At 38.2% G+C, this 27483-nt stretch overlaps 1 protein-coding gene across 2 annotated transcripts in view; it reads right to left on the bottom strand.

The window, feature by feature from the left end:
• Positions 1–27483, bottom strand: part of LOC115211873 — a 101365-nt gene continuing 73882 nt past the window's right edge. For both annotated transcript variants that reach the window (XM_029780611.2, XM_036503078.1), the window contains 9 exons: positions 25550–25666; positions 24402–24527; positions 22283–22395; positions 20323–20734; positions 17904–17979; positions 17249–17317; positions 16341–16423; positions 3697–3773; positions 1–213 (listed from right to left, as the gene is read on the bottom strand). In XM_029780611.2, coding sequence (XP_029636471.1) covers positions 146–213; positions 3697–3773; positions 16341–16423; positions 17249–17317; positions 17904–17979; positions 20323–20734; positions 22283–22395; positions 24402–24527; positions 25550–25666 — 1141 coding nt within the window. In that variant the 3' untranslated portion in view covers positions 1–145. The remainder of the gene's footprint in view (positions 214–3696; positions 3774–16340; positions 16424–17248; positions 17318–17903; positions 17980–20322; positions 20735–22282; positions 22396–24401; positions 24528–25549; positions 25667–27483) is intronic.

Raw genomic sequence — 27483 nt, 5'->3', positions numbered from 1 at the left:
CCTTAGTTATCACCCTTCATATTTCCTCCAAATTAGTCATGCTTAAACAATTCCATTTGGAAGGAGGGTTTTTTTTGGTGCTTTTTTTTTGTTCTTTGCAAGTGTCGCTTTCATCTCTACTTCTTTGAACTGTATTCATTGGTATTCACATGATAGATGGACAAAGTACACACATCTTCTTTGGTCCTACACAGAAACGGTGGTAGGCATGACCTAGAAATAAAAACAAATTCAAATAATAAAAAAAAAAAAGAACATTTGGTAAGTCATTAGTAATATTTTCATGAACTCTCTCTCTCTTTACTCTTTTACTTGTTTTTACAGTCATTTGACTGCGGCCATGCTGGAGCACCACCTTTAATCGAGCAACTCGACCCCGGGACTTATTCTTTTTGTAAGCCCAGTACTTATTCTATCGGTCTCTTTTGCCGAACCACTAAGTAACGGGGACATCGGTTGTCAAGCAATGCTAGGGGGACAAACACAGACACACAAAGAAACACACATATATATATATATATATACATATATATATATATACATATATACGACAGGCTTCTTTCAGTTTCTGTCTACCAAATCCACTCACAAGGCATTGGTCGGCCCGGGGCTATAGCAGAAGACACTTGCCCAAGATGCCACGCAGTGGGACTGAACCCGGAACCATGTGGTTGGTTAGCAAGCTACTTACCACAAAGCCACAACATCATAAAATATATCCACAGTATTTCAGAGATCAATTGATAACACATGGTTAAACTCCAATATGTTATTACAATGCACTGAATCCTAGATGAATAAACTTGCATGTATATTGGTGGTGGAGGCTTTAAAATCTCATAACTGAGAGTTTAGTTTCTTCTTTGCTGAATGCTTCTTTTATGGTGACAGCATTTGATGATTCTTGCATAGAAAACTTGATGGCATTGACTGCATAGTAATCATAGAGGATGAGGTGGATTTTGTTGAGCCTCTCTTTTTCTCCTGTCATTTGATTTCTTACTTTTCTGGTGGTTTCAAAGTTTTTGGTTTTTATGGTACACCACTACTTGGTATGGTCTGAAGCATGTGTTTCAAGCAATTTAAGCTCAAGTCCAGTGGCTTTCAGTGTTGTTTTGAGTTGGTCCTTGTATTTTCGAAGAGGGCAACCCTATAGTTTTTTGGGGTTTTTTTTCCATGAAGTGAGCTTGCTGACTAAGACTTAGCATAAGAACCTTGACCCTTCCATATATGAATTGACTAAAAATGATTTCTTATCTTGATGATATGGGTAACACCATCATCATAGTTTAATGTCCGCTTTCCATGCTAGCATGGGTTGGACGATTTGACAGAGGACTGGCAAACCAGATGGCTGCACCAGGCTCCAATCTGATCTGGCAGAGTTTCTACAGCTGGATGCCCTTCCTAACGCCAACCACTCCAAGAGTATAGTGGGTGCTTTTACATGCCACCGGCACAAGGGCCAGTCAGGTGGTATTGGCAACGGCCACACTCAAATGGTGTTTTTTACGTGCCACCTGCACAGGAGCCAGTCCAGCAGCACTGGCAATGACCTCGCTTGAATGTTTTTTCATGTGCCACTGGCACAAGTGCCAGTAAGGCAACGCTGGTTATGATCATGCTCGAATGGTGCTTTTTACATAACACCGGCACAGAAGCCAGTTAGCAGCTCTGGCAATGATCATGCTCGGATGGTGCTCTTAGCAATATATTTTAATTAATTTATTGTGTATGTTATGTAATTATGTAAATGATAATACATTTATTCTATTAAAACAGCTTATTCAGTACAAATTATGCCATGTGAGAGAATTTGGTTAACAGAAATTCTACAAAGCCTGTCCTACATATAGATATACATATACATAAAAGTGCCTCTGCAGTGACACATAAAGCGCCCATGTGGTGCCACATAAAAAGTGCCCATGTGATACCATGTAAAAGCACCCAGCTCTCTCTGTAAAGTGGTTGGCATTAAGAAGGGCATCCAACTGTAGAATCCAAGCAAAATCAGACTGGAGTCTGGTGCAGCCCCTCAGCTTGCCAGCTCTGGTCAAACTATCCAACCCATGCCAGCATGGAGAATGGATGTTAAATGATGATGGTGTGTGTATGGTGTATGTATGTATGCTGGTGGTGTAAATGCTTAAATTCTGAACTAAGTTGAGCTACAGATGACGAAGTCTGTAAGCATTTCCCTGTCCACAAGTTATCCACTATCTCTGTACTTCTAAAGAAAACTCCTTTATTTGAAAAACAGGTAGGCAAACCTCGTGGTGTGCAACCGATTAATGCTCTTTGTGTTGAATTGATGTGGTTTTTCTCTTTTTTCTCGTCTTTTCTTTTACTTGTTTCAGTCATTTGACTGCAGCCATGCTGGAATACCACCTTGAAGTGTTTTAGTCAAACAAATTGACCTCAGGACTTACCTTTTTTTAAAGCCTAGTACTTATTTTATCGGTCTCTTTTGCCAAACGGCTAAGTTATGCGGATGTAAACACACTAACATCAGTTGTCAAGTGGTGGTGGTCGGTAAAATTAGACACAAAGATACACACACACACACACACATACATATATATATATATATATATATATATATACATATCTCTTATGATAAAAGGCAGATTTTCTCTGCCTGTGACTATGTTTCTTTTTAATACAATTGTACAATATAGAATTTCTTCAATTGGAATTTACCTATGATTTTTCCAAGTAGATTCGATTGGGTCATGGCATATAAATTTTTTTCAATTTGACCCCCAATTAAGCAAAAATTCGAGAAAACTAAATATTTTATGATTTGCCTCTCTAATTTCAACTGCTTCACTCATGCTATTACCACACTTTCTCCTACTTTCTCTTTGCAAGTGTACCTTCAACCACTACTCAAAAAAAAATACACAGGAAACAGAAACAAATAAATACATAATTTACTCCTCACACAATTTCTTCAATTGGAATTTACCTATGATTTTTTCACTGCTGTGTCGCCACTTTTCGGTGTATTTCAACCAGAAAAATGTTCACTTGAAGAGAATAACAAGCTACTTAATGCAAAATTTTTACTTTTCAAAAATTCCAATTCCAGCGGGTCGAAACAAACCCGAGCAACGTCGGGCGATACTGCTAGTATATATATATATATGATAGGCTTCTTTCAGTTTCTCTCTACCAAATTCACTCATGAGACTTTGGTCGACCTGAGGCAATAGTGCCCAAGGTGCCACGCAGTGGGACTGTACCCGGAATCATGCATTTGGGAAGTAGGCTTCTTACCACACATCAATGCCTGCGCCTATGCTCATGTTTGTGCTCTCTTCGGTTTTGGACTTGTATTTTAATGTAGACTATTTATGTAATTAAGGGCGTGTACCTTTTTTTAAGTAATTAAGTGCATGTACCATATGTAATTAAGTGCATGTACATAAGCCATTGGTAGGTACAGGTGAGCAACAAGGAAGGCATCTGAGGGTAATAAGCACTTGTTAAACCCATGCACACTAAGCAACCACAAAGAGGTTGCCTCATAAATGTGTTGTGACTAATAGCATCCTGCTGAGAAGTAAACAAACAAATAAGCTACCCCAACAATACATGTGCTAATAGGTAAATTTGTAGACCTTTCCAAACTAGATAATAACTGCCTGTAATTAATAAATGCAGAGAGAAAAAGAATTTAGACTAACTTACCACATTCAAATATCACAATGCCAGATTCCATGTGTGAAATAACAGCTGAGAGGGTGACATGACAGCAGGGACAAGCACTGTGGAATGAAAATAAATTCAGGATCTTTAAGGTTTGATTGAAAGGAAAACATATTAAAAGTGAAAACAAATGTAGTAAAAAGACATTCTCTTCCCCATGTCTTTCTCTTGCATGTGACCACAATAAAGTTTCTTTCTAAAACAAAATGCCACACATATTCTTTCTCAAAATTTATTAAATTTTTAAACTCTCTCTCTCTCTCTCTGTTTATGATGTTCTATGAAGCCCATTCAACTTATTTGGCTGGGAAAAATTGGAGTTGACATATTCCCCCCTGTGTGCAAGGAGAGCAACCCTAGAGCATATTCTCAGTCCTGGGGGAGGGATGCTACCACTAGAAGTATAATAATAATAATAATAATAATAATAATGAAACTATTGTATATAGTGCTCAGGTGCACCACAACTTGTCAAAAGTGCGTATAAAGCATATGCAGTAATGTACAAATGTCTGGGAAGTGAACAGTGTATGAGTCAGATACATGCTTGTGTGTGTATGGAGGGGAGAAAGTCAGGTGTAGTGTTGGTGAATCTCAGGAAGCATGGAAGTTTTGAAGGATTCAGTGCTCCGGTAACTAACAGCTGATGCTGGCAGTTTGTTCCATGCTTCAGCAACTCTCAGCATGAAAAAATGTTTCCGAAAGTCATGAGAGCTGTGCTGTTTTCTGACTTTGTAAATATGTCCATGCGTGTTAGACAGGTGGAGTTTGAAAAGGTGCTCAGAGTTATTGTTAGTAAGATGGTTAATAATTTTATGGGTGTCTGCCAAGTCAGCTGCCAGACGTTGGAGTTTCAATGTATCCATGCCCAGGGAAGTAAGGCATTTAGAATATGGCAAATGCCTGATGGAAGGTATTCTCTTGGTTGAACGTCACTGAACGGTTTCCAGATGATTAATATCCTGAGAAAGATAGGGGTTCCAGACTGGTGATGCAAATTCTAGGTGAGGCCGCACCATAGCTATATAAAGCCTCAGACAGATAGCCGGAGAACGGCTCACAAAGGACTTGGTAAGTGATGCCAAGACACCCTCAGCCTTCTTGATCAGGTTTTGAGGGTCATAGCAGACACTGTCCAAAATGGGATTAGTCAGAGCAAGTAATGAAGCCAGGGAAGCAGCTGAAGTTTCCAGAAACTGTTACCTAAACATCACTTAGGCTGGATATGGAGCTGATGTCAGAAGCATCCAAACAAGTGGTTCTCTTGGAATTCCCCATTCCCTGGGAAGACCACAAGAGCAAGAGGAGGAAATATACTAAGCTAGTGGAATTATGCCAGTGCAATAGCTGGCAAGCAAGGTGGGGTCTCATCGAGGTATGATGTAGAAGGTTTTGCAGGCCAGTCCCGCTAAGGTGTTTATTGCATACTTGGCATTAAAAGGGACAATAGGATGAAGGCCATCAAGTAGGCTGTGGAGGCACAAGAAGCTGCTTCAAGGCAGCAGTTGATCAGGAGGTGCAAGCCCTAGAAGGGGCAGTGTTATGATTTGATCAAGCCTGGCCAGGTTACTTGGGTGAGGGCGTCTGGCGTTGAAACACCTAATTACCCCAAGAAACATCACTGATGATCTGTCCACATGCATCACAAGATGAATTGTCATCTCATCATCATCACCTTTTAATATCTGTTGTCCATGGATGGTTTGATCAGAACTGGCAAGCCAGGGAGCTGCACCAAGCTCCAAGTCTGATTTGGCTAGTTTTCAACAACTGGATCCCCTTCCTAATGCCAATCACTTTACAGAGTGCACCAGGTGTTTTCATGTGAAACCACAGGAGCGCTTTTACATGGCACTGGCACAAGAACTTTTTATATGGCACCAGTATAGGACTATTGCAGGCAACTCTTCTTCACCAGGGTAAGTGGCCTTAAAACTTCATCTGTGGAGTATGAGTCTTCTTGAACACAGCAAAGCGTCAAGCCTAGGAAATATATATATATTCACATATATAATATATATATTTCGCACTGGGGTCAATGAAATCGACTTAATCCCTTTGTCTGTCCTTGTTTGTCCCCTCTATGTTTAGCCCCTTGTGGGTAGTAAAGAAATATATATATATTCACACACACACATGCATATACACACAGATAAGTGTATACACAAAAGAAAAGAGTACCTAACATATGTTGTGGAGGTTAATATTTGGATTAACACTGACTCAGATTTACCTTACTCAGTGAAATTGTATACACGTAATCAGAAATGCTTTTGGCGTTTGTGAAACTCATAGTAATGGAATTCTAAGTTAAACTATTAATACAAATGTATTACACACACACACACAGGTTCAGTGCATACTGAAAATATATATCTTATGTGATAGTTATGAATACACAAAATTACACGCACACATAAATTTATGAAATGTGTAATGAAAGTATCTTCATTATAATTTATCCCCACAATCACTCCATCACCTCTTCATTAGATCTGGGCAAAAAAAAAAAAAAAAAAGAAAAGAATTTTTATTATTCTGAAGTTAATTATTCCATTAAAACTAATTTGCCTAAAGGGAAAATATTTCCAAATCTGAAATATTAATTTATTTTTACTTTTAATCTCTAAACACTATCAGTTCAACCTGAAAGATATCTATATATAAGAGTTAGAAGATGGGAGAGTGAAAGGGAGAGAAAGAGAAAGGTAGTTAAATGTGTGTGTGTGTGTGTGTGTGTGTGTGTGTGTGTGTGTGTGTATAAGAATGCATATTTACATGCATATACACATTATATATAGTAGTGTGAACATGCTAGCATAAATATAGCATATCTGGCATTGACAGTGGGATTTGTATATGAGGATTAATTGGTAAACAGGCTGTGTGGAGGTGCAGGTGTGGCTGTGTGGTAAGAACTTCCCAACCACGTTGTTCCGGGTTCAGTCCCACTGCATGACACCTTGGGCAAGTGTCTTCTACTATAGCCTTGGGTAGACCAAAGCCTTGAGAGTGGATTTGGTAGACAGAAATATGTATGTATGTGTGTACGTGTGTGTCTCCACCACTGCTTGACAACCAGTGTGGGTACATTTATGTCCCTGTGACATAGCAGTTCAGTTAAGAAGACACTAGTAGAATAAGTACCAGGTTAAAAATTCTTCAAGGTGGTACCCCAGCATGGCTGCAGTCTGACTCAAACAAGTAAAAGATAAAAAAAGTAAAAGATATGTATACATATACATATGCATACATATGTGCAGAGTAGCCTGTTTATAACTTTTACCTTTCAAGTTATCTGAATCAACTTGAGTGAAACAACAAATACAGAGAGAGACAATGAAAGTAATAGACAAAAGAATCTGGTTAACTTTGTGCCAAGCTCACTCACCTGTCAAATCAGATAACTTGAGAGAAATCTCCCTGTGTGTGTGTTGTTCCTCACTACCTTTCTCTTTCTATTTATTGTATTTTTAATAATCTTTTACTTCTACTCTTCTTACGTCCGTTTTCCATGCTAGCATGGGTTGGATGGTTCAACTGGGGTCTGGGAAGCCTGAAGGCTGCGCCAGGCCCAGTCTGATCTGGCAGTGTTTCTACAGCTGGATGCCCTTCCTAACGCCAACAACTCCATGAGTGTAGTGGGTGTTTTTTACGTGACACCTGCACAGGTGCTAGACGAGGTTGGCAAACGGCCACAATTGGATGGTGTTTTTTTCGTGCCACCAGCACAGACGCCAGTCGGGGCGGTGCTGGCAACGGCCACATTCTGATGGTTATTACCTTTCCTATTAACATTTGGTTTTATGCTACTCTCTTTTAGAATATACACCTCTAATATAACCGTGTTCTTTTATGTTCTGCTTACAGTTATACATACTTCTTTCATAGCTCTCTACTTTAAATCAGTTTTATAGCCTTAATGTCTTATGGTTTTTTTCCCCAGTTTAGTGTCACTCCTATGCATATGCATCACAAAGAAGTGTGGATTGGAAATAAATCATTTCAAGCTGAAGTATACACTGTAGATGCGGCTGTGGCTGTGTGGTAAGAAGTTTGCTTCCCAACCACATGGTTCCGAGTTCAGACCCACTGTGCAGCACCTTGGGCAAGTGCCTTTTACCATAGTCCCAGACCAATCAAAGCTTTGTGAGTAGATTTGGTAGGTGGAAACTGAAAGAAATCCTTCATGCAACATCAACAAAAGCTCAGATGAAGTGTCTTGCTCAAGAACACAATGCGTCGCCTGATCCATGAATCAAAACCACAATCTTACGATCATGATGCTGACACCCTAACCTACTAAGCCACATGCCTCCACATAAGTAACAATAGCACCCCTATAATTCCATCACATGTTGGGAACGTGTGTGTGTTTGTGTTTGTTCACCCACAAAATTGCTTGACAATCAGTGTTGGTTTACGTCCCTGTATGGGTCATGGTTCGGTAAATAGAGCCTGGTAGAATAAGTAAGAGCCTTAAGAAAATAGATACTGGGGACTGAGCTGTTTGAGTAAAACCTTCAAAGTAGTGCCTCAGCATTATCGTGGCCTCATTACCGAAACAAATACAAGAATAAAAGAACATACACTGCTGTTGTTGTAAAGGATTCCAGTCATGACCACCCTGCCTCGTGTGTATACATCAAGGACATTGTTGATTGTGATCCGGCAATGAATTTACCTTTTGCTTACTCCCACATACAGGCTGTTGCCATTGTTCATATGAACAGAATGATGGCTGAGCGACTAACTTGCGCCAAAATCCCACCCAACAATGTGCATTTCTCAATACAAGGACTTAAGGTTGTTGGAAACATTACACCACAGCCTACTGCAAAAGTGGTAGCAGTGTCCTGCCCATGTTCTGTCCAAACACATGGGACAAACATAAAGCAAATAACTGGTATAATTTTGACAGCATTAATACCACATTATCTGAGCTGATCAATAGAGGTCTAAACACCTAAAAACCATCTTGAATTCCTCTTAAAACTCCTATTCTACTCCTATTATCTGATGAGATGGATTCATCCTATACGCATGAAACTTTAAGTCATGTGAAGCTGAGTTAGACTTATTAAGAATATAAGTACCTTCAACCAAATATGCTGAGTGCTAATTTCTTTTGTTTGTTCACCTACATATATATCCATATATACTCTTTACTCTTTTACTTGCTTCAGTCATTTGACTGTGGCCATGCTGGAGCACAGCCTTTAGTCGAGCAAATCGACCCTAGGACTTATTCTTTGTAAGCCGAGTACTTATTCTATCAGTCAGTTTTGCCGAACCGCTAAGTTACGGGGACATAAACACACCAGCATTAGTTGTCAAGCAATGTTGTGGGGATAAACACAGACACACACACACACATATATATACGACGGGCTTCTTTCAGTTTCCGTCTACCAAATCCACTCACAAGGCTTTGGTCGGCCTGAGGCAATAGTAGAAGACACTAGCCCAAGGTGCCACGCAGTGGGACCGAACTTGGAACCATGTGGTTGGTAAGCAAGCTACTTACCACACAGCCACTCCTACACCTATATATATATATATATATATATATAACCCCATGTATGTATGTATATATATTGAGCCCAATACTTGACTGGTCAATCTTGGAGAGGTGAAAGGCAAAGTTGGCCTTGAAGGGATTTGAACTAGTGATATAAAGAGTCTGAAGAAATATTGTATGGCGTTTTGTCAGGTCGCCACCCTTGAAAGTGGAATTGATTCTTTCTACTGTAAGAGTTATGTGATAAGGTCATCTCTACAGATTTTCTATATACATGTTACACACTTGACACAATGACACAACACATGCATAGGTACAATGCCCTTAAAAAAAAAACAGCAGTGATGAAATGATAGAAATATATAAAAGGAGAAAGAGAAATCTTTGTGCAACATCTGATGTGAAATCTGACAAATGTCTGTGTTTGAAGCTCAAACAAAATAAAACCTAGCAACCGTTACAATAATAGCAACACAACCAATAACAACAATAGAAGAAAGCCACAGAAACTTGATACCACTGTAAACCAATCTACAGTAAATTCATACACCTTGATAGAATGTTTTGCAGTATTTATTCTGGCTCTCTGCATTCTGAGTTCAAAACCTGCCAAGCTACTTCACCTTCCATCATTTCAAGATCAGTAAATAAGATATTAGTCCAGTAATGAAATCAATTCCTCTCTCTCTCTTTGGAAGAAAGCAGCCTGGAGAGCTATTGGGCTCCATCAAGTTTGGGACTCGTGACATAGTATAAGTAACAATAATGTAAAAATAAATGCGCCCTTTTAAAGCCTAGCCAGGCTCATGGGCCCGGTTTCCCGATTTCTATGGCATATGTGTTCCCCAGCTGGACGGGACGCCAGTCCATTGCAGCATTACTCATTTTTGCCAGCTGAGTGGACTGGAGCAACGTGAAATGAAGTGTCATGCTCAAGAACACAACGCGTCGCCCGGTCCAGGAATCGAAACCACAATCTTACAATCATGATGCTGACACCCTAACCTACTAAGCCACGTGCCTCCACATAAGTAACAATAGCACCCCTATAATTCCATCACAGGTTGGGAACATAAAGCAAGGCATCCTGTCACTGTATTATGTTTTGCTTGTTTCTTAAATGTCAATGGCTAGGATCACATAGTCATACATGTGTACCATTGATGGTGTATTTCATTGTTGTGAGCATAATTGGTGATAGGATTGTTGAATCTGGTGACTGATCAGTTGGTTTGTAGTGCTGAGTTTCATAGGAAAAGGAATTTGAGCAAAGTAACTCTGCTCTGTCTGAGAAAATAGCAATATAGCTTCCTTTGTCCTTGGTCTTTTTCTATGATAATTCTATCCAACAAAATAGTAAAACTGTGCAACAGAAGGAATTAACATAGAACACCATGCTACAATTTCACACAAGTTTAACATAGAATCTGTAAAAGACCCCCTTTGGTCATGAATGACCATGGGATTGCACCTAGAAAGTTACCCTCCTAGACACAAGTCCGGGCAAGGTTGTTTATGGAAGACCAGCAGTCGCCCATGCATACCAGCCTCCCCTCTCCACGCCACCAGTGTTATCCAAGGGAAAGACAAAGGCCGATACAGCTTGGCACCTGTGATGTCGCAACTCATTTCTACAGTTGAGTGAACTGGAGCAACGTGAAATAAAGTGCCTTGCTCAAGAACACAACACACAGCCCGGTCCGGGATTTGAGCTCACAACCTCACGATCGTAAGCTCAATGCTCTAACCACTGAGCCATGCGATGGTCAGGTAATATAACACTTGAAGATGAACAGGAATGAAACAACAAATAGAGAGAGAGACAATGAAAGTAATAGTCAATAGAATTTGGTTAATGTGGTGCCAAGCTCAATCTCTAGTTGATTCAGATAACTCGAGAGGTAAAAATTATAAACTGGTCATTCTATATTCAGTAGACAATGAAAGCTGGACACTTTGATCAGCAATATAACTTAGCCATGAAGTATAGTAGACAGCACAATGAAATTCAAGAATATGGTTAAGCTACAATACATGCTCAAAACTATATTCTGACACCGAAATGTTTGTGAAAAGCAGTAAATAAACATAATCTTTATATATAAAAGTCAAGTTGTGTGTCTGTCTCCTACGATTTAGATTCCTAACTACTCCCACATTTTGCGGTGCAGTTTAACCAAAACCGGGTATCTTATAGTCGTGATTCATATCCAGCCCTTCTGGGTATTAGCGCGCGTCTATGATGAGTCTATGATTTAAAAAAAAATTTACCATCATTTTTTTCCATTTTAATGCATTTTTTCGCTATTATATAAGGGAAGTAACTCTCTAAAAATGTCTACAATGAGTCAACGATTTAAAAAAAAATTTACCATCATTTTTTTTCCAGTTTTAATGCATGTTTTTGCTATTTTTTGGCTATAACTCTCTAAAAATGCTTATATAGTTATTTCCCTCACAAACCCGAGCAACGCCGGGCGATACTGCTAGTTGAATATAATTTAGAAACAACAATTTAAAATGCATTATTTGTTTACTTTTTTTTTTTTTTTTTTTAATTAATTTCAACATTTACAGAGAATCAAAAAGCCTGAACATTAATCAGCTGCAAAAACATGATTATTGATGCACAAGAACACTTTCAGCTGATACTCCTGCAGAGATTCCTGGATGACAATGCTACTCATGTGACATATCTTTCTACAGCTCATCTCTTTGACTGAGTTGCTACCCTGGGTCAAGTGCAGATCAAAATTAAGCTTTTGGCATCTGAAACTCGCCAGGTACCCAAAGCAAAATAAGTTTGGAGTAGGTTATTCTAAGCCATCATTAATTGAAACGGGCAGTGAGTTAGCAGAATTGTTATAGAGTTGGAAAAAATGCTTTGTGGTATTTCTTCCTACTTTTCAAGTTCTGTGTTCAAATCCCACTTAGTCAACTTAGTCCTTCATGCTTTTGGAGTCATTAAAATAAAGTACCCAGTCAAGTAATGGGGTTGTTGTAATAGAATAAAGCTCTTATCTCAAAATTGCTGGCTTTGTGCCGATGGTATAAATCTTGGATCTTTTCGGTTTGAACGGAAGTTTTTAACATAATTTCTAGGTAACTAAAAAATTTTAAACTTCGTATACTGGTAGAATGTGTTTATAAAACATCTTTTTCTCTTGACTTTATTGAGAAAATTCTATAGTTTGTAAGATATTTGTTGTTTTTTTTCTTCAATTTCTGCAATTTCAACCAATCAATGACGTGTATTGTGGTTAAAAACATTCTGTGCCGTATGAATATGTCCCTTGTTTAAGAAACAGATTGGGTTTATTTACATTTCTGAAGAAAAAGAGATACTCTTCCCCCCACCCCTAACCCTAAAACAGATTGAAATGCAATAGATTGATACTAGGGTTGTAATTATGGGTGACAATTTCATATGACACCGCTAGAAAAAACTTCTGTTCAAACCGAAAAGGTCCTAAATCTTTATTAATTAATTGAAAAGTAGGCATAATAATTTCTGTTTTAAGCACAAGGCCAACAATTCTTACGTATTGAGCCCAATACTTGACTGATCAATCCTGGAGAGATGAAAGGCAAAGTTGGCCTTGAAGGGATTTGAACTCATGATATAAGGAGTCTGAAGAAATATTGTATGGCGTTTTGTCAGGTCGCAACCCTTGAAAGTGGAGTTGATTTTTTCTACTGTAGACACATGCCTGAAATTCTGGGAACAGGAGACTAGCCGATGACATTGACCCTAATACTCGAATGATATTTATTGACCCCGAGAGAATGAAAGATAAAGTGGACCTCGGCGGAATTTGAATTCAGAACGCAAAAGTGGAAAAAGTACGACAAAGCATTTTGTCCGACGTAGTAACTATTCTGCATGCTCACCGTCTTGAAAATAAAGATAAATCTGCGAATATAGAATTTATAAAGGGGGATTACTCGGGAAAAATTATTAAGAGTTGTTTCCCTTGGAATATTTATTTATTTATTGGGAATGTGGGTTATTGCTTTTTGTTTGGTGAATAATGTTTAAAGTTATTTCCAAAAAGCCAATCACTGCAATTACGATGGTGAGTTACAATGAATTATCAATCCACCACGGACGAAATAATTATCACCAAAGATTTTCGTCCAAGAGAAATGGTTCATCTGTTGTATACTCAATATAAATATATGTATATATCTCTTTTCTCTTTTACTTGTTTCAGTCATTTGACTGCGGCCATGCTGGAGCACCGACTTTAATCGAGCAACTCGACCCCGGGACTTATTCTTTTGTAAGCCCAGTACTTATTCTATCGGTCACTTTTGCCGAACCGCTAAGTGACGGGAACATAAACACACCAGCATCGGTTGTCAAGCAATGCTAGGGGGACAAACACAGACACACAAACATACACGCACATACATATATATATATATACATATATACGACAGGCTTCTTTCAGTTTCCGTCTGCCAAATCCACTCACAAGGCTTTGGTCGGCCCGAGGCTATAGTAGAAGACACTCGCCCAAGGTGCCACGCAGTGGGACTGAACCCGGAATCATGTGGTTGGTAAACAAGCTACTTACCACACAGCCACTCCTGTGCCTATACACACACGCGAATTACATACAATAGCAGTAGCCAAATCTTCTGCAAGCTTTAGCAGAAAAAAATCTCACATTAAAATGAAAGCATTCTTTCATTCAGCATTACATTAATTCTCAGTTTTATAGTTTTGATTCCCATATACTCATTTACATCTCTCAGCTTAAAGGGTATGGCCAAACTGGATATATATATATACTCTTTACTCTTTTACTCTTTTACTTGTTTCAGTCATGTGACTGCGGCCATGCTGGAGCACCGCCTTTAGTCGAGCAACTCGACCCCGGGACTTATTCTTTGTAAGCCCAGTACTTATTCTATAGGTCACTTTTGCCGAACCGCTAAGTGACGGGGACATAAACACACCAGCATCGGTTGTCAAGCAATGCTAGAGGGACAAACACAGACACACAAACATATACTCACACATATATACATATATATATACATATATACGACTGGCTTCTTTCAGTTTCCGTCTACCAAATCCACTCACAAGGCTTTGGTCGGCCCGAGGCTATAGCAGAAGACACTGCCCAAGATGCCACGCAATGGGACTGAACCCGGAACCATGTGGTTGGTTAGCAAGCTACTTACCACACAGCCACTCCTGCGCCAATATATATATATTGATAGTAATGATAAGACAACAAAAGAATGAAAGAGACCTCGATATTATGTAAATAGAGGAATTTATCTGTAAATATAATATGTGGCAATTATTCGGTAGCCATGATAAAACTCCGAGTTTCGGATGTCGAGGTGGAAACCCGCACTGGCATCTCTTCAGTTATCAGGCCATCAAAAAATGCTATAAAAATGACCATTAAAGGGAAATTACTATGTGATTGACTAGTATTAGAACAAAAGAGTTATTAGAATGACTGCTTAATAAAAGGAGGCAGTAAAAGGTAAAGGAATAAAAATGCTCATAGCAATCATGTAAGTGCACATGTCCATACATACACATGTGCGCCTGCACACCCACGTACATGTGCCTATATGCATATGCTCATCTACACTCACTTGAAACACACACATGCGTGCCCACATTCGCCAAAAAATATATACATACTCGCACACATGCAAGCACAAAAAAGGTTCATATACACGTCTATATACACACATGCACAAGAAAAAAATGGGGAAAGGCAAAATACAGAAAAATGTGTAAAAAATAAAGCAATGGGTGCAAGTGTGATTGACGAAATTTGTTTCCCAACCACATAGTTTTGCGGCACCTTCTACTACATAGCCCCAGGTTGATCAAAGCCTTGTGAATGTATCTGGGTGACAGAAATTGAAAACAAAAACCCATTGTGTGTATCTACCTGCGACGATTTCATCTCAATCGAAGGAGAGGAGCTTTCTCCGTCCGGGTTGCGGATCCGTGGAACAAGCTGCCAGACGAGATGGTGAAGATGCCGACGACGACCTCAAGTGGCCTGAATTCTTTACATGAACACCACCCTGTACTTAACTCCATGTCCCCCTACATGGCCTTGCTATTTGCTTTTGAGCCAAATTAACTAACTAACTAACTAACTAACATGTATGTGTGTCTTAACATCATATGATGGTTGTAAATGAACATCATTGTCATACAAGCGAAGTGTTTTACTTCCAGACGTTTGCAAAACTCATGTCTCAGTATGAAGAAGTATTATCTTGCTGGGAGTATTAGCAACAGAAGGGCATCAGGGCACCTTGCTGAAGAACATCTGCCTCAACAAATTCCATCTGACCCATGTAAGCTTTGAAAAGTGAACATTAGATTATGATCTATATATCACCTTGATCACCTTGACTGACCAGTCCTTTGGGCGTCCATTTCACACCGCTGGTCACAGCACCCTTTCATTGATAGCAAGAGATCAACATACACGGCTGACATGTATACTCTTTTACTTGTTTCAGTCATTTGACTGCGGTCATGCTGGAGCACTGCCTTTAGTCGAGCAAATCGACCCTGGGACTTATTCTATGTAAGCCCAGTACTTATTCTATCGGTCTCTTTTGCCGAACCGCTAGGTGACGGGGATGTAAACACACCAGCATCGGTTGTCAAGCAATGCTAGGGGGACAAACACAGACACACAAACACACATACACATACATATATATATATATATATATATATATATACATATATACGACAGGCTTCTTTCAGTTTCCGTCTACCAAATCCACTCACAAGGCATTAGTCGGCCCGGGGCTATAGCAGAAGACACTTGCCCAAGGTGCCACGCAGTGGGACTGAACCCGGAGCCATGTGGTTGGTTAGCAAGCTACTTACCACACAGCCACTCCTGCGCCTGATTGTTTTATACTTAGAATGATACTGTAGGGTAGTGGGAAAGGCTGAATCTGCTTAATTTGAACATAAAACGGAGAATATTCCGGCTGGATATGGCCATTTTAAATGCTAAAGGGGCAACACAGTTGTTACTGTATTTCTACCAAAAAAAAAAAAAAAAGGAACAGAAAATACTTTACTGAAACTTACGTAAAGATATCTATAGAACTACCCCAGTGGTACTCCTTTTCTTCAGCAAATCTTTGCCCATTCAATGGCTGCAACTGTTTTAGCTAAAAGAGAATAAAAGTAAAAAAGTATGGAATTAAACACACCAAATTGGAATACAATTTTGCTAGACAAGCCAACAAGGAAGCATATATATATATATTTATATATATATATATATACACATTTGTGTGTATGTATGAAAGAGAGAGAAAGAGAGTGTGTGTGTGTAGATGTGCACGCATTTACACATGTGAGTAGAGAGAGAGAGAAAGAGAGTGTGTGTGTGTAGATGTGCACGCATTTACACATGTGAGTAGAGAGAGAGAGAAAGAGAGTGTGTGTGTGTGTGTGTGCGCGTGTGTAGATGTGCGCGCATTTACATTTGCATTTCTCTGATAATCTCTAGCTACATGTAGTTGTCATTTCTTCTGTCAAAACACACACAACAGATTTTCTCACAGTTTCCACCTAACAAGTCTACTCACAAGACATTGGTCAACCTGAAGCTTTAGGAGGTGCTGCACCCAAAACCACATAGTTGCAAAGTGAACTTCTTAAACACCACACAGCCATGCCTGTGTCTCTACATCATTCATTTGTTAAATGAACAAACTGTGTAACCTGATGACTGATACACTTCCATTTTTCCTCTGACACTGTGAAACTGCATCAGTGACCAAGCTGCAGATGTGTAACAAATATTTTGACATCACAAGAAGTCAGTTAACAAAAAATAATTTAACAGATTTTCTGTGCATTTTTAAATGACTTAAAATTAACTTTTTATGATGTAATTGATTCATTTTCAACCCAAAGTCTAAGACCAAGACAATTGCTTGCACAAGTACAAACTCCAATAATAAAATGATTATTCAGTCAGCACTTACCAGTTCTTGCGTAGAGACAGATGGTTCCAAGTAGTTTGTGTTCTTCTCTTCTTCTACAGCAAAATAAATCTGTGGAGGAGGGAGATAAAAAAATGTTACAGAAGAAAGAAATAATGTCACAAGGATTTCTGAAAGAATATTGGCAAAATTTTTATTTGAAAATGTGATACATATAAGTATTATAGTGTTTATATGTGTAGACCTTGACAATAGATAAGGTGTACATGTACATATGTATGTGTGTCTGTGTGGGAGTGCATGCGTGCAGATAAGAAAAATGAGTCAGTATACCTGTATATACAAATGAGTAGAGAGAGAGAGAGAGAGAAAGAGAAAGAGTGTGTGTGTGTGTGCGTATATGAGTGTATTGGTGGGGGAAGGGTTATTCAACTTTGAATATGTTTCATTAAGTTGCTGTGAAATGCTAGAAATAATAGCCAGTGTCCCTCAAATTACGATCAACTACCTTCAAAAAGAGATCACTTAGGAAATTGTACGTAGTTTTGGGATACAATATATCTGAAAAGTAAAAGAAAGTGGTGACGTCAAGGTTGGAAGGCTCTTGGTCATGATCATAGGCCTGCTGAATCAGGGAATGATGTGGAGTTACAAAACCAATAATGTAGATTTGGGAGAAAGAAAATTCTCTACTTACTGCTGGAGCCATAGAAGCTGGTTTCTTTGACCAAAAATATTCATCAATTTTCTCCAACATGTTGTGAATTATAAATCTGGCAAAGAACAGATATAATGAATTCAAAAATTAAATATATATATATATATAATAAAAGTAAATAAATGGTACAACGAAGTACCGATATTTACTGGAAAATAGCGATCGTAATAAATACGACGCTATTGTATAGCTTAACTGTGTATATACTAGCAAAGACGTGTGTGTGCAACAAACATGAAAAAAATTTGTCTTACCTCTAGGAAGAACATCTGAAAAATGAAAAACCTAGAAACAGATAATGCAGGACCGGTTTCAGACTCTTCAAATACGTTTGACAACGTAGATTTGATTTGTCCTCATCAGCTGCATATACCTAGACAAAATTTCAAATGTTGCCACATCTATGTCAGTACACTTGTCTGAACGCCAAAACGTTAACAGAACGAGAACAGTGAAGAAGTTTCAATGAAAATAGTAACGCAATACGAAAGTATTGCTTTCCAGTAAAAGATAGCCCGTAAGGGTAAAATTATACATATAATACATATATATATTTCCACACACACACACTTGTTTCAGTCATTAGATTGCAGCCATACTGGGGTACTGCTTTGATGAATGGATTCCAGAATTTTAATTTTTTTAAGTGTGGTATTTATCGGTCACTTTTGTCAAACCAGTAAGTTACAAGGACATAAACACACCAGCAACAGTTTTCAAGTGGTGGTGGTGGTGGTGGGGAACAAACAGGCATAAAGACATACATACATTCATGTGCACACATACACACAAAAAAAACACGATGGGCTTCTTTCAGTTTCTTATTTCTTTATTGTCCACAAGGAGCTAAACATAGAGGGGACAAACAAGGACAGACAAAGGGATTAAGTTGATTACATCGACCCCAGTGCGTAACTGGTACTTAATTCATCGACCCCGAAAGGATGAAAGGTAAAGTCGACCTCAGCGGAATTTGAACTCAGAACGTAAAGACAGACGAAATGCCTATTTCTTTACTACCTACAAGGGGCTAAACACAGAGAAGACAAACAAGGACAGACAAAGGGATTAAGTTGATTACATCGACCCCAGTGCGTAACTGGTACTTAATTTATCGACCCCGAAAGGATGAAAGGTAAAGTCGACCTTGGCGGAATTTGAACTCAGAACGTAAAGACAGATGAAATACCACTAAGCATTTTGCCCGGCATTCTAACGACTCTGCCAGCTCTTTCAGTTTCTGTCTACCAAATCCACTCACAAGGCTTCAGTCGGCCTGACTAAAAGTTTCTGTAGAGAGCTAGAAATGAAAGAAGAGTGCTCTGTATAGTCAAATAGAGCTGAGTGCTGTTATTAATAGGATCTACTGGCACAGTTAGGGGTGTCTTAAGTCTCAAATTCCATATTTGTAGACAATTATTTAATACCTACATTTCAATCCCAAATAAGAAGGTAGTCTTATTTGTGATTGATGGCAGATCTATAAGAAACATAGGCATTACAAAAGGTCTGCAGAAATGGATTTTGAAACCTGGGGTACCCCTAACTGTGCTGGTAGACTCTATAAATAATGTGTGTGTGTGTGCCACACATTATTTATACACACACGTATATTTATACACACACACAAACACACATTTTTTATCTTTTACTCATTTCAGTCATTTCTTCAAGGCAGTGCCCAGCACTGCCTTGAAACAATTTAGTCCAATAAATGGATTCCAGAATTTTACCCATGCAGGTGAAAAGCACACTGTAAAGTGGTTGGTGTTAGGAAGGGCATCTAACTGTAAGAAACTATGCCAAAACAGACAGCTGGAGCCTGGACAACTCTCCAGCTGACAAACTCCTGTAAAACCATCTAACCCATGCCCACATGGAAAGTGGACATTAAATAATGATGATGATGGTGATGCTGTGTGTGTGTGTGTGTAGACATGTGCACATTTACATTTGCATTTCTCTGAAAATCTCTAGCTACATGTAGTTGTCATTTCTTCTGTCAAAAATATTGTTGGCCTTCAAACACATGGGGAATATAAGATCCTGTCTTAGAAAAACAGATGAGGGTTAGTAATAGGAAGGGCATCCAGCTGTAAAAATCATACTAAAGCTTATGTTAGAGCATAATGCAACCTTGTGGTTTGCTGGATCCTGTCAAACGGTCTGAACCATGCCAGCATGGATAATGAACATTAATTGATGATGATGATAACATGTAGAGAATGCTTAGAAATTTTAATTTTAATTTCATTTACTTCATAAGAATTATTAACAGCAGGTATTTTAGGTTTAAGGAGCATTAAAACAATGAGTGAGGGAAAGAGAGGGGACAAAAATATTATGAAGTAAAAAAAAAATTTGATGCTGAAAATATTTAAAAAAATATTAATGTTACCTCTGTTGTCGCTGTATCAATGAGCCAAAGAGACAGCTTTGGTAAAAGGACAATGGATAATCACTTGGCTTAAGACAATTGTGCTCCAACAGGAGATGTATCCCTCTTTGTGGTCCCATACGTTGGATAAATAACCGATACACAGAATCCAAAGTCAAAGGAGAAGGAACAAATATCTGTGATGTTAGTTCTTTGTGTGTTTCACTCAAGTTCTCAGAGTCTTGTTCAGTACTATGAAGGCTTTCTTCAAGAGACTTGTACTCTTCTAATGAAAAAACACCACAGTCTTTGTAACATTTCATTACTGCACCAATTAGAGAAGATTGGAAGGCATTTGTATCATCCTCTGCTGACTGCATTTTTTTTTGATCAAGCAGATAGAGCCATTCCTCTTCACTCTCAGGAACATAACCTAAAGTTAAGTAAAATTAAAGATATTTCAAATTTTCAAATTTGTAAACATTCTTAATTTTTTGTATTTATTTGCATATAATATATACTCATGTTTAATATGCACCAGTAAATTATAAACCATGAAATTTCATATATAACAGAAACTGTCTTTTGTTTAGTATTGGGTCGTCCAGAAAGTTCGTGCCGATTTATAGTAGCTTACCTTTCGACTTATTTTAGAACATGGTTGAGTCCATAAAATAGGATTTGACTACACCTCTATTTAGAGCACAGTTTAAGCTATCTTTTCGTGGAAGAAGGTTTATGTTCCTATAACCTGTGTTAATTCTGTAACCCTCTAAAATAGAAGATAAGAAAGTTCGTTTTCGGCACTTGATGCTTTTCTTTTTCCATAAAGGGAAAAATACCTCACAAGCAACCAAAGAAATATGCGCAGTTTACGGTGATGTTTCTTTATCCAAAAGAACTGTACGGAAGTGGTTCATAAGGGTCCAAGCTGGAGATTATAGCCTTATTGATAAAGAGCGATCAGGCAGACCATCCACTACAGATGATGACCATATCAAGTCATTAATTGAGAATACCCACATTGCACAACCCGAGAATTGGCAGAAAGCCTCAACCTATCAAAATCCGTCGTTCATGAACACCTGGTAAAGCTTGGGTACACAAATCGCTATGATGTTTGGGTACCACATGAGTTGAGTGAGAAGAACCTTTTGGATTGCATTTCCATCTGTGATTCGCTTTATAAACGGAATGAAAACGCGCCTTTTTTCAAGCAAATTGTGACAGGTGATGAGAAATGGATTATCTACTGAAGTGTTCAGAGAAAGTGATCCTGGAGTAAGTGACATGAGCCACCCTTAGCTACTCCAAAAGTGGGTCTTCACCCTAAAAAAGTCTTGCTTTGTGTCTGGTGGGATTGGAAAGGAATTCTGTACTATGAGCTTCTCCCAAGTAACCAGACAATTAATTCTGAGAAATACTGCACACAACTGGACGAGTTAAAAGCAGCAATTCAAGAGAAACATCCAGAATTGGCCAACAGGAAGGTTGTTGTTTTCCAACATGATAATGCAAGACCGCACGTTTCTTTGGGAACCAGACAAAAATTGCTGCAGCTCGGTTGGGATGTAGATAAAAAGTACCTAGCCAACTCTGTAAAGTGGTTGATGTAAGGAAGGACATCCAGACCTCATTGGTGCTGGTGCCACGTAAAATGTACCCTGTCCACTGTAATGTGTAACATGGTTATTATGTGGTTATTGTTAAAAACCATGCAAAAATAGACAATGGAACTTGGTGCAGTCTTCTGGTTTGCCAGCTCCTGTCAAACTGTCCAATCCATACCAGCATGGAAAATGGACAGTAAAAGATGATATTTATTTCATCTAAATAATTTCCTTTTTATCTAATTTCATTTTCTCATTATGTTTCCATTTTTGTTTTGTTTATTTTTTCAAATTCTATTTGGTCCTAAATGCTGTATTTAACTATTTAACAGCAATAAAATGAACTGAGGAGGAATTCAGAAGTCACTTACCATATGTATTATCAGCATCAAAGAGAGAGAGATCACCAAGAGCTACCATAATTGTGATCAGACTATGCCAGAGTTTTAACTTCTTCAGACACATTAGGCAGCCCAACCAGAACCTGGGAAATTTAAGAAATAATTTCATGTTTTCAAATATCATGATAAATATATATTTACATACATATACAACCACCCCTACACACACATACAATGAGACTCTTCATGGTTACTTGACCCGGAAGAAATAGCAACCAAATTTCCTTTATATTTTTCTAAATATGTAAGTATGTTTGTGTATGTGTGAGTAAATATATCTATATACATATAAACAATAAAATTCTTGCGTCACTTCATAACTTTGTAAAACAAAATGAACTAAGCAAAATATCTCAGAGTGGTCAGTGGTATAAATCAGCAGAGCAAAATTGGAGGAATACCAAACAAGATAGATTCCTAATATATTGAAACTATTTTTTTGAGATGAGGTGAGCAAACACCTGTAGGAAATTGCAACTGGGTTCAAATGAGAGGAGATAATAACTTATCCTGACACACATTCTGTTTTGATTTCTCTCTAAGTCAATAGTTGTAGAGAGGGTTTCAGACACATAAGAAATTGAACTAAGTAATGTAATACTTTTAGTCTCCAACTGTACTTTCTCCTTTTCTTCACAACCTCCTAACTCTTAACTATAGTCAATGATAAAAATATCATATGATGAATATTTTACTTAAATTCAATACAATAGGATATTTTTATTGAAAAATGAAAAAAATTTCAATCAGAATATTGTGGCCATTGTGAGCAGGGGAACAATAATGCCCTACAGTGCTATAATTGAGACTGTCTGCCAGTGCAATAAGTTTTCCACTAATGACTGGCATTTCAGAGCCATATCAACAGTTTTAATGCACTCTTTTGTAACATATAGTAAAGTTACCTTCTCAAGTCATACCGACTCATAAGGGTGGGTTTCCCGGTTTCCACGGCGTATAAATTCTGCACCTGGATGAAACGCCAGTCTGTCGCAGGATTACTCATTTTTGCCAGCTGAGAGGACTGGAACAACGTGACATGAAGTGTTTTGCTCAAGAACACAGTGCACTGCTCGGTCCAGGAATCAAAACCACAATTTTACAATCATGTGTCCAACACCCTAACCACTAAGCTATACACCTTCACATTTGTATCGTATGGCTTAGTACATTTATACCTGTAGATAAAAAGTACCTAGCCCACTCTGTAAAGTGGTTGATGTTGGGAAGGGCATCCAGCTATAAAAACTATGCCAAACAGACCTTATTTGTGCTGGTGTCATGTAGAAAGCACCCTGTCCATTCTGTAACGTCGTCATTGTTAAAAACCATGCCAAAAGAGATAGTGAAGTCTGGTGCAGTCTTCAGGCTTGCCAGCTCCTGTCAAACAGTCCAATCCATGCCAGCATGGAAAATGGACTGTAAATGATGATGATGATGATGATCGTCATCATCAGCATCATCATGACCCAACAAGGAAGCAGCTACATGATTTCATAATCTGCTAGAAATAACAAACAAATCTACCTAATAAAAATATATTACTGCCTTAAATAGGGAAGAATAGGTTGGCTAACGAAATCCCAAATATACTATATTTGAAAATAAGAAAATAAGGCAGGAGAGTTACGGTTGCAACGCTTTTTAATTTAGGTATGTTCGAACAAGACTAACCTGAAACTAAACAACAATCCCAGCTCTGTATCGTAAATTGATAAACGTGAAATGAGAGGAAAATGGCAAAATTAACTAAGGGAAATAACTCTACATATATTGTATAAAGAGTTGTGTTCCTTATAATTTTTTGGCGAGAAATTATTGATTGGTTCCCAATTTTTGTCACTTCGTCAATAAGTCGCGTCCTATAATTTATAATAACATAAAAAAAAGTTTATATAAAACAATGAAATGAAATGAGTTCAAGTTAAAATAGTTGATTTTAAATAAACCATAAACATTAGAATAAACTACAGTCCATTACAAACATTGAAGATGTGGTATGTAATACAAACAATAAATTATTTTTAACAATAATTAGTCTCTGAAGAGACGTAACATTTTTTTTTTTTTTTGCCTCTTTGATACATACTTGTTTATTAAACATAGATGCAGCACTTTCTTCCAATGTTCGTCCGCCACGGATTCGTCACGGCAGTTATTGCACAAAAAAACAATGATATCTCTGTACTTCCATTTCAACAGATGCATTCCAGCACTGCAACAAAACATGAAAAACAGTTTTAAAGGGTATTTCTCTGTTTCTTCCTGTAGGACTTTCTGAATGGCATGCTAAATGAAAAATTATCTTCATGTCCCCTTGTTTTGATATCATGTGATAGTTGTAAACAAGTGTCATTGTCAAACCAGGGGTTTTCTTTAAGTCCAATCTTCTGTAAAAACATGCTCAGGAACAGGTGAGGGTTGGTGACAAGAACGGCATTTGGTCATGCTTGTTTCTTGCTTGCTTCAAGCTCTTGCTTGATGGGTCTGGGGTCCCAGAAGCGTAATTGTGTGAAGAGCCAGCAAGGTCCACCAGTGTCCTCCATCATTGGTGGTCCTGTACCACCTGATTATGAGCCATGCCTCATGTGGCCTGCTTCTCAAAATAAGGTTGCCTATGCCAGTTTGAAGCTGTGGGCATGGATGTTTTGTAACTAATGTATGAAAGAAATTAATGTGTACACAAAAAGTTAAATGCTTAAAATAATGTGACGAGTAGCTGTGTGGTAAGAAGCTTGCTTCCCAACCACATGATTCCAGGTTCTGTCCCACTGCATGATACCTTGGGCAACTGTCTTCTACAATAGCCTTGGGCCAATCAAAGCCTTGGGCTAGTCAAAACCTTGTGAGTGGATTTGGTAGACAGAAACTGGAAGAAACCCATCATATTTATGTATGTGTGTGTTCCTACTCTCCTGAGCTTATCCTTGAAGCACAGGGCCTGTTTAACTCTTTGAAAGGGGAAATTGGTTTACAAAGCAACAGGGCAAGTCTATACATTGGTGGCCTGTGTTATACTTGTGTATGGGGCCAGTCCAGCTCTGTGTCCTGTATTCCTTTGCCACAGGATTACCTTTTACTATTTGATTCATAACTATGCTCTTGACAAGTACTTCCACCATGGGCCTGAGTGGAGCTGTGAGTAACTCTTGAACTTCCTATCAATTGTGTATTAGCCCAGATTATTCACAAAGTGGCAGAAAAAGTGTTGAGAAAGGTTCAAAGATATTTACTTACCTTGGAAGTAAAGGGATAGCTTTAGTGAATAGTTTGTCATCTACTTTGGATAACAAATATTCGAGCCAAGTGAACTTTGTTTCATTATTTTCACTGAGTTTGGCCAACATCAGTTTCCTAAAAAGAGATAATTAGTAAGGACAAGTTAAATATTTTGGATAATAGATCACATCAATTCTTTACTGGCATAAAAGAAAGAAGAAAGTGCTTAAGTGAGCTTAAACAATGACTGGTATTAAGGACATTGCCGATTGAATACAACAAAGAAATTACTCAGCTGATAAAGAGAAAAGAGAAAATGGAGAAATCAGGTCTCAGGGTGATTGGTATCACAGGTGAGATGACAAAGGATTTCTCCAACTCATGCCGCAAAAGAAGAGAAGAATAATACTGTTTGCATATTTCATGGGTGCTTTCTACCCTCAAAACATATGCATATAATATCGGGATAAAAATGTCTCTGACCCTAATGTAATTTTGGATCACAATGGACTAATTTAACAATGTATATTTAAAATAGTAAAAAAACAAATATATATCTAGAAACACTGCCAGATCAGACTGGGCCTGAAGCAGCCTTCTGGCTTCACAGACCCCAGTTGAACCGTCCAACCCATGCTAGCATGGAAAGCGGACGTTAAATGATGATGATGATGATGATGATATATATATCAAACATAGAAACAAAGAAATGAGTATTATACTGTGATATATTCAAACTTGTGTCCTTGTCTTGGTTGTCATAATCACATTTTGACCATTGTATCCTTCAACCTGCTTCATATAGCTGTTGTATTCATTAATCTTCTCAGAATTTTTAACTGAATACTTAAACCTACATGGGTAGATTGTTCTCATTCCATTGTCCATAACAGGGATGGTCTCCTATTAGTTAGTCTTCTGTTTGTGATGCAGTGTTTAGCCACTTGAACAACAATAAATACAAACTGACTGACCAAAAGATTGAATCAGAAACTTTAAACAACTTTTTTGTTGTGGAACAAAAACAAGATAACAGAAATGGACAAAACTGAAAGACAACTAAAAGAATCAGTTTATATAGGCCATATGGGAACCATTAATTAAAATAGAAAAAAATGATATTAAATCTGCAGCCTAAAGTTATTTCTTTTATATTTAAAGTTAGGTTCAAAGCTCCTAATTTCCATTACCTAACTGGGCTCTCGACAAGTACTACCACCTTGGGCCTGAGTAGAGTTGAGAGTAACTCTTGAACTTCCTATCAATTGTGTATTACCCCAGGTTGTGGACAAGTCGATGGAGTAGTGAATATAAGCACTGGTTAAGTATAAAATATTACATTTGAACCTGGTGAGCATGAGTTTAATCAGAGGGTCAGCCAGTTTAGATATACTCCGAAGTATATCTTGAAGCAAATTCACTAACAAATAATAGCTGATGATATATTGGGTGAAAAACACCTTGGATGGAAAAAAATAAAATAAATATTTATAGCTGTGTAGTTCAGAAGTTTGCTTGTCAGCCATGTGGTTTCAGGTTAAATCCCACTGCACAGCACCTTGGGTAAGTGCCTAGGCTGATCAAAGCCATGTGAATGTATTTAGTAGATGATAACTGACAGACATTTGCCATGTGAGTGTGCGCATGTGTCCCCTTGTTTTGATATCATGTGATAGTTGTAAACAAGTGTCACTGTCAAACCAGGGGTTTTCTTTAAGTCTAATCTTCTGTAAAAACATGCTCAGGAACAGGTGAGGGTTGGTGACAAGAAAGGCATTTGGCCATGCTTGCTTCAAGTTCTTGCTTGATGGGTATGGGGTCCCAGAGGTGTAATTGTGTGAAGCGCCATCAAGGTCCACTAGTGTTCCCCATCATTGGTGGTCCTTTACCAGCCCTTCTGCATCCTCCAAGTTGATGTTGAGCATCTGGAGATTTTACTTAAAGATGATGTC

Source organism: Octopus sinensis, linkage group LG5 (assembly GCF_006345805.1).
Source record: "Octopus sinensis linkage group LG5, ASM634580v1, whole genome shotgun sequence".
Taxonomy (NCBI): Eukaryota; Metazoa; Mollusca; class Cephalopoda; order Octopoda; family Octopodidae; genus Octopus; species Octopus sinensis.
This window is presented reverse-complemented; position numbering and strand designations above follow the sequence as displayed.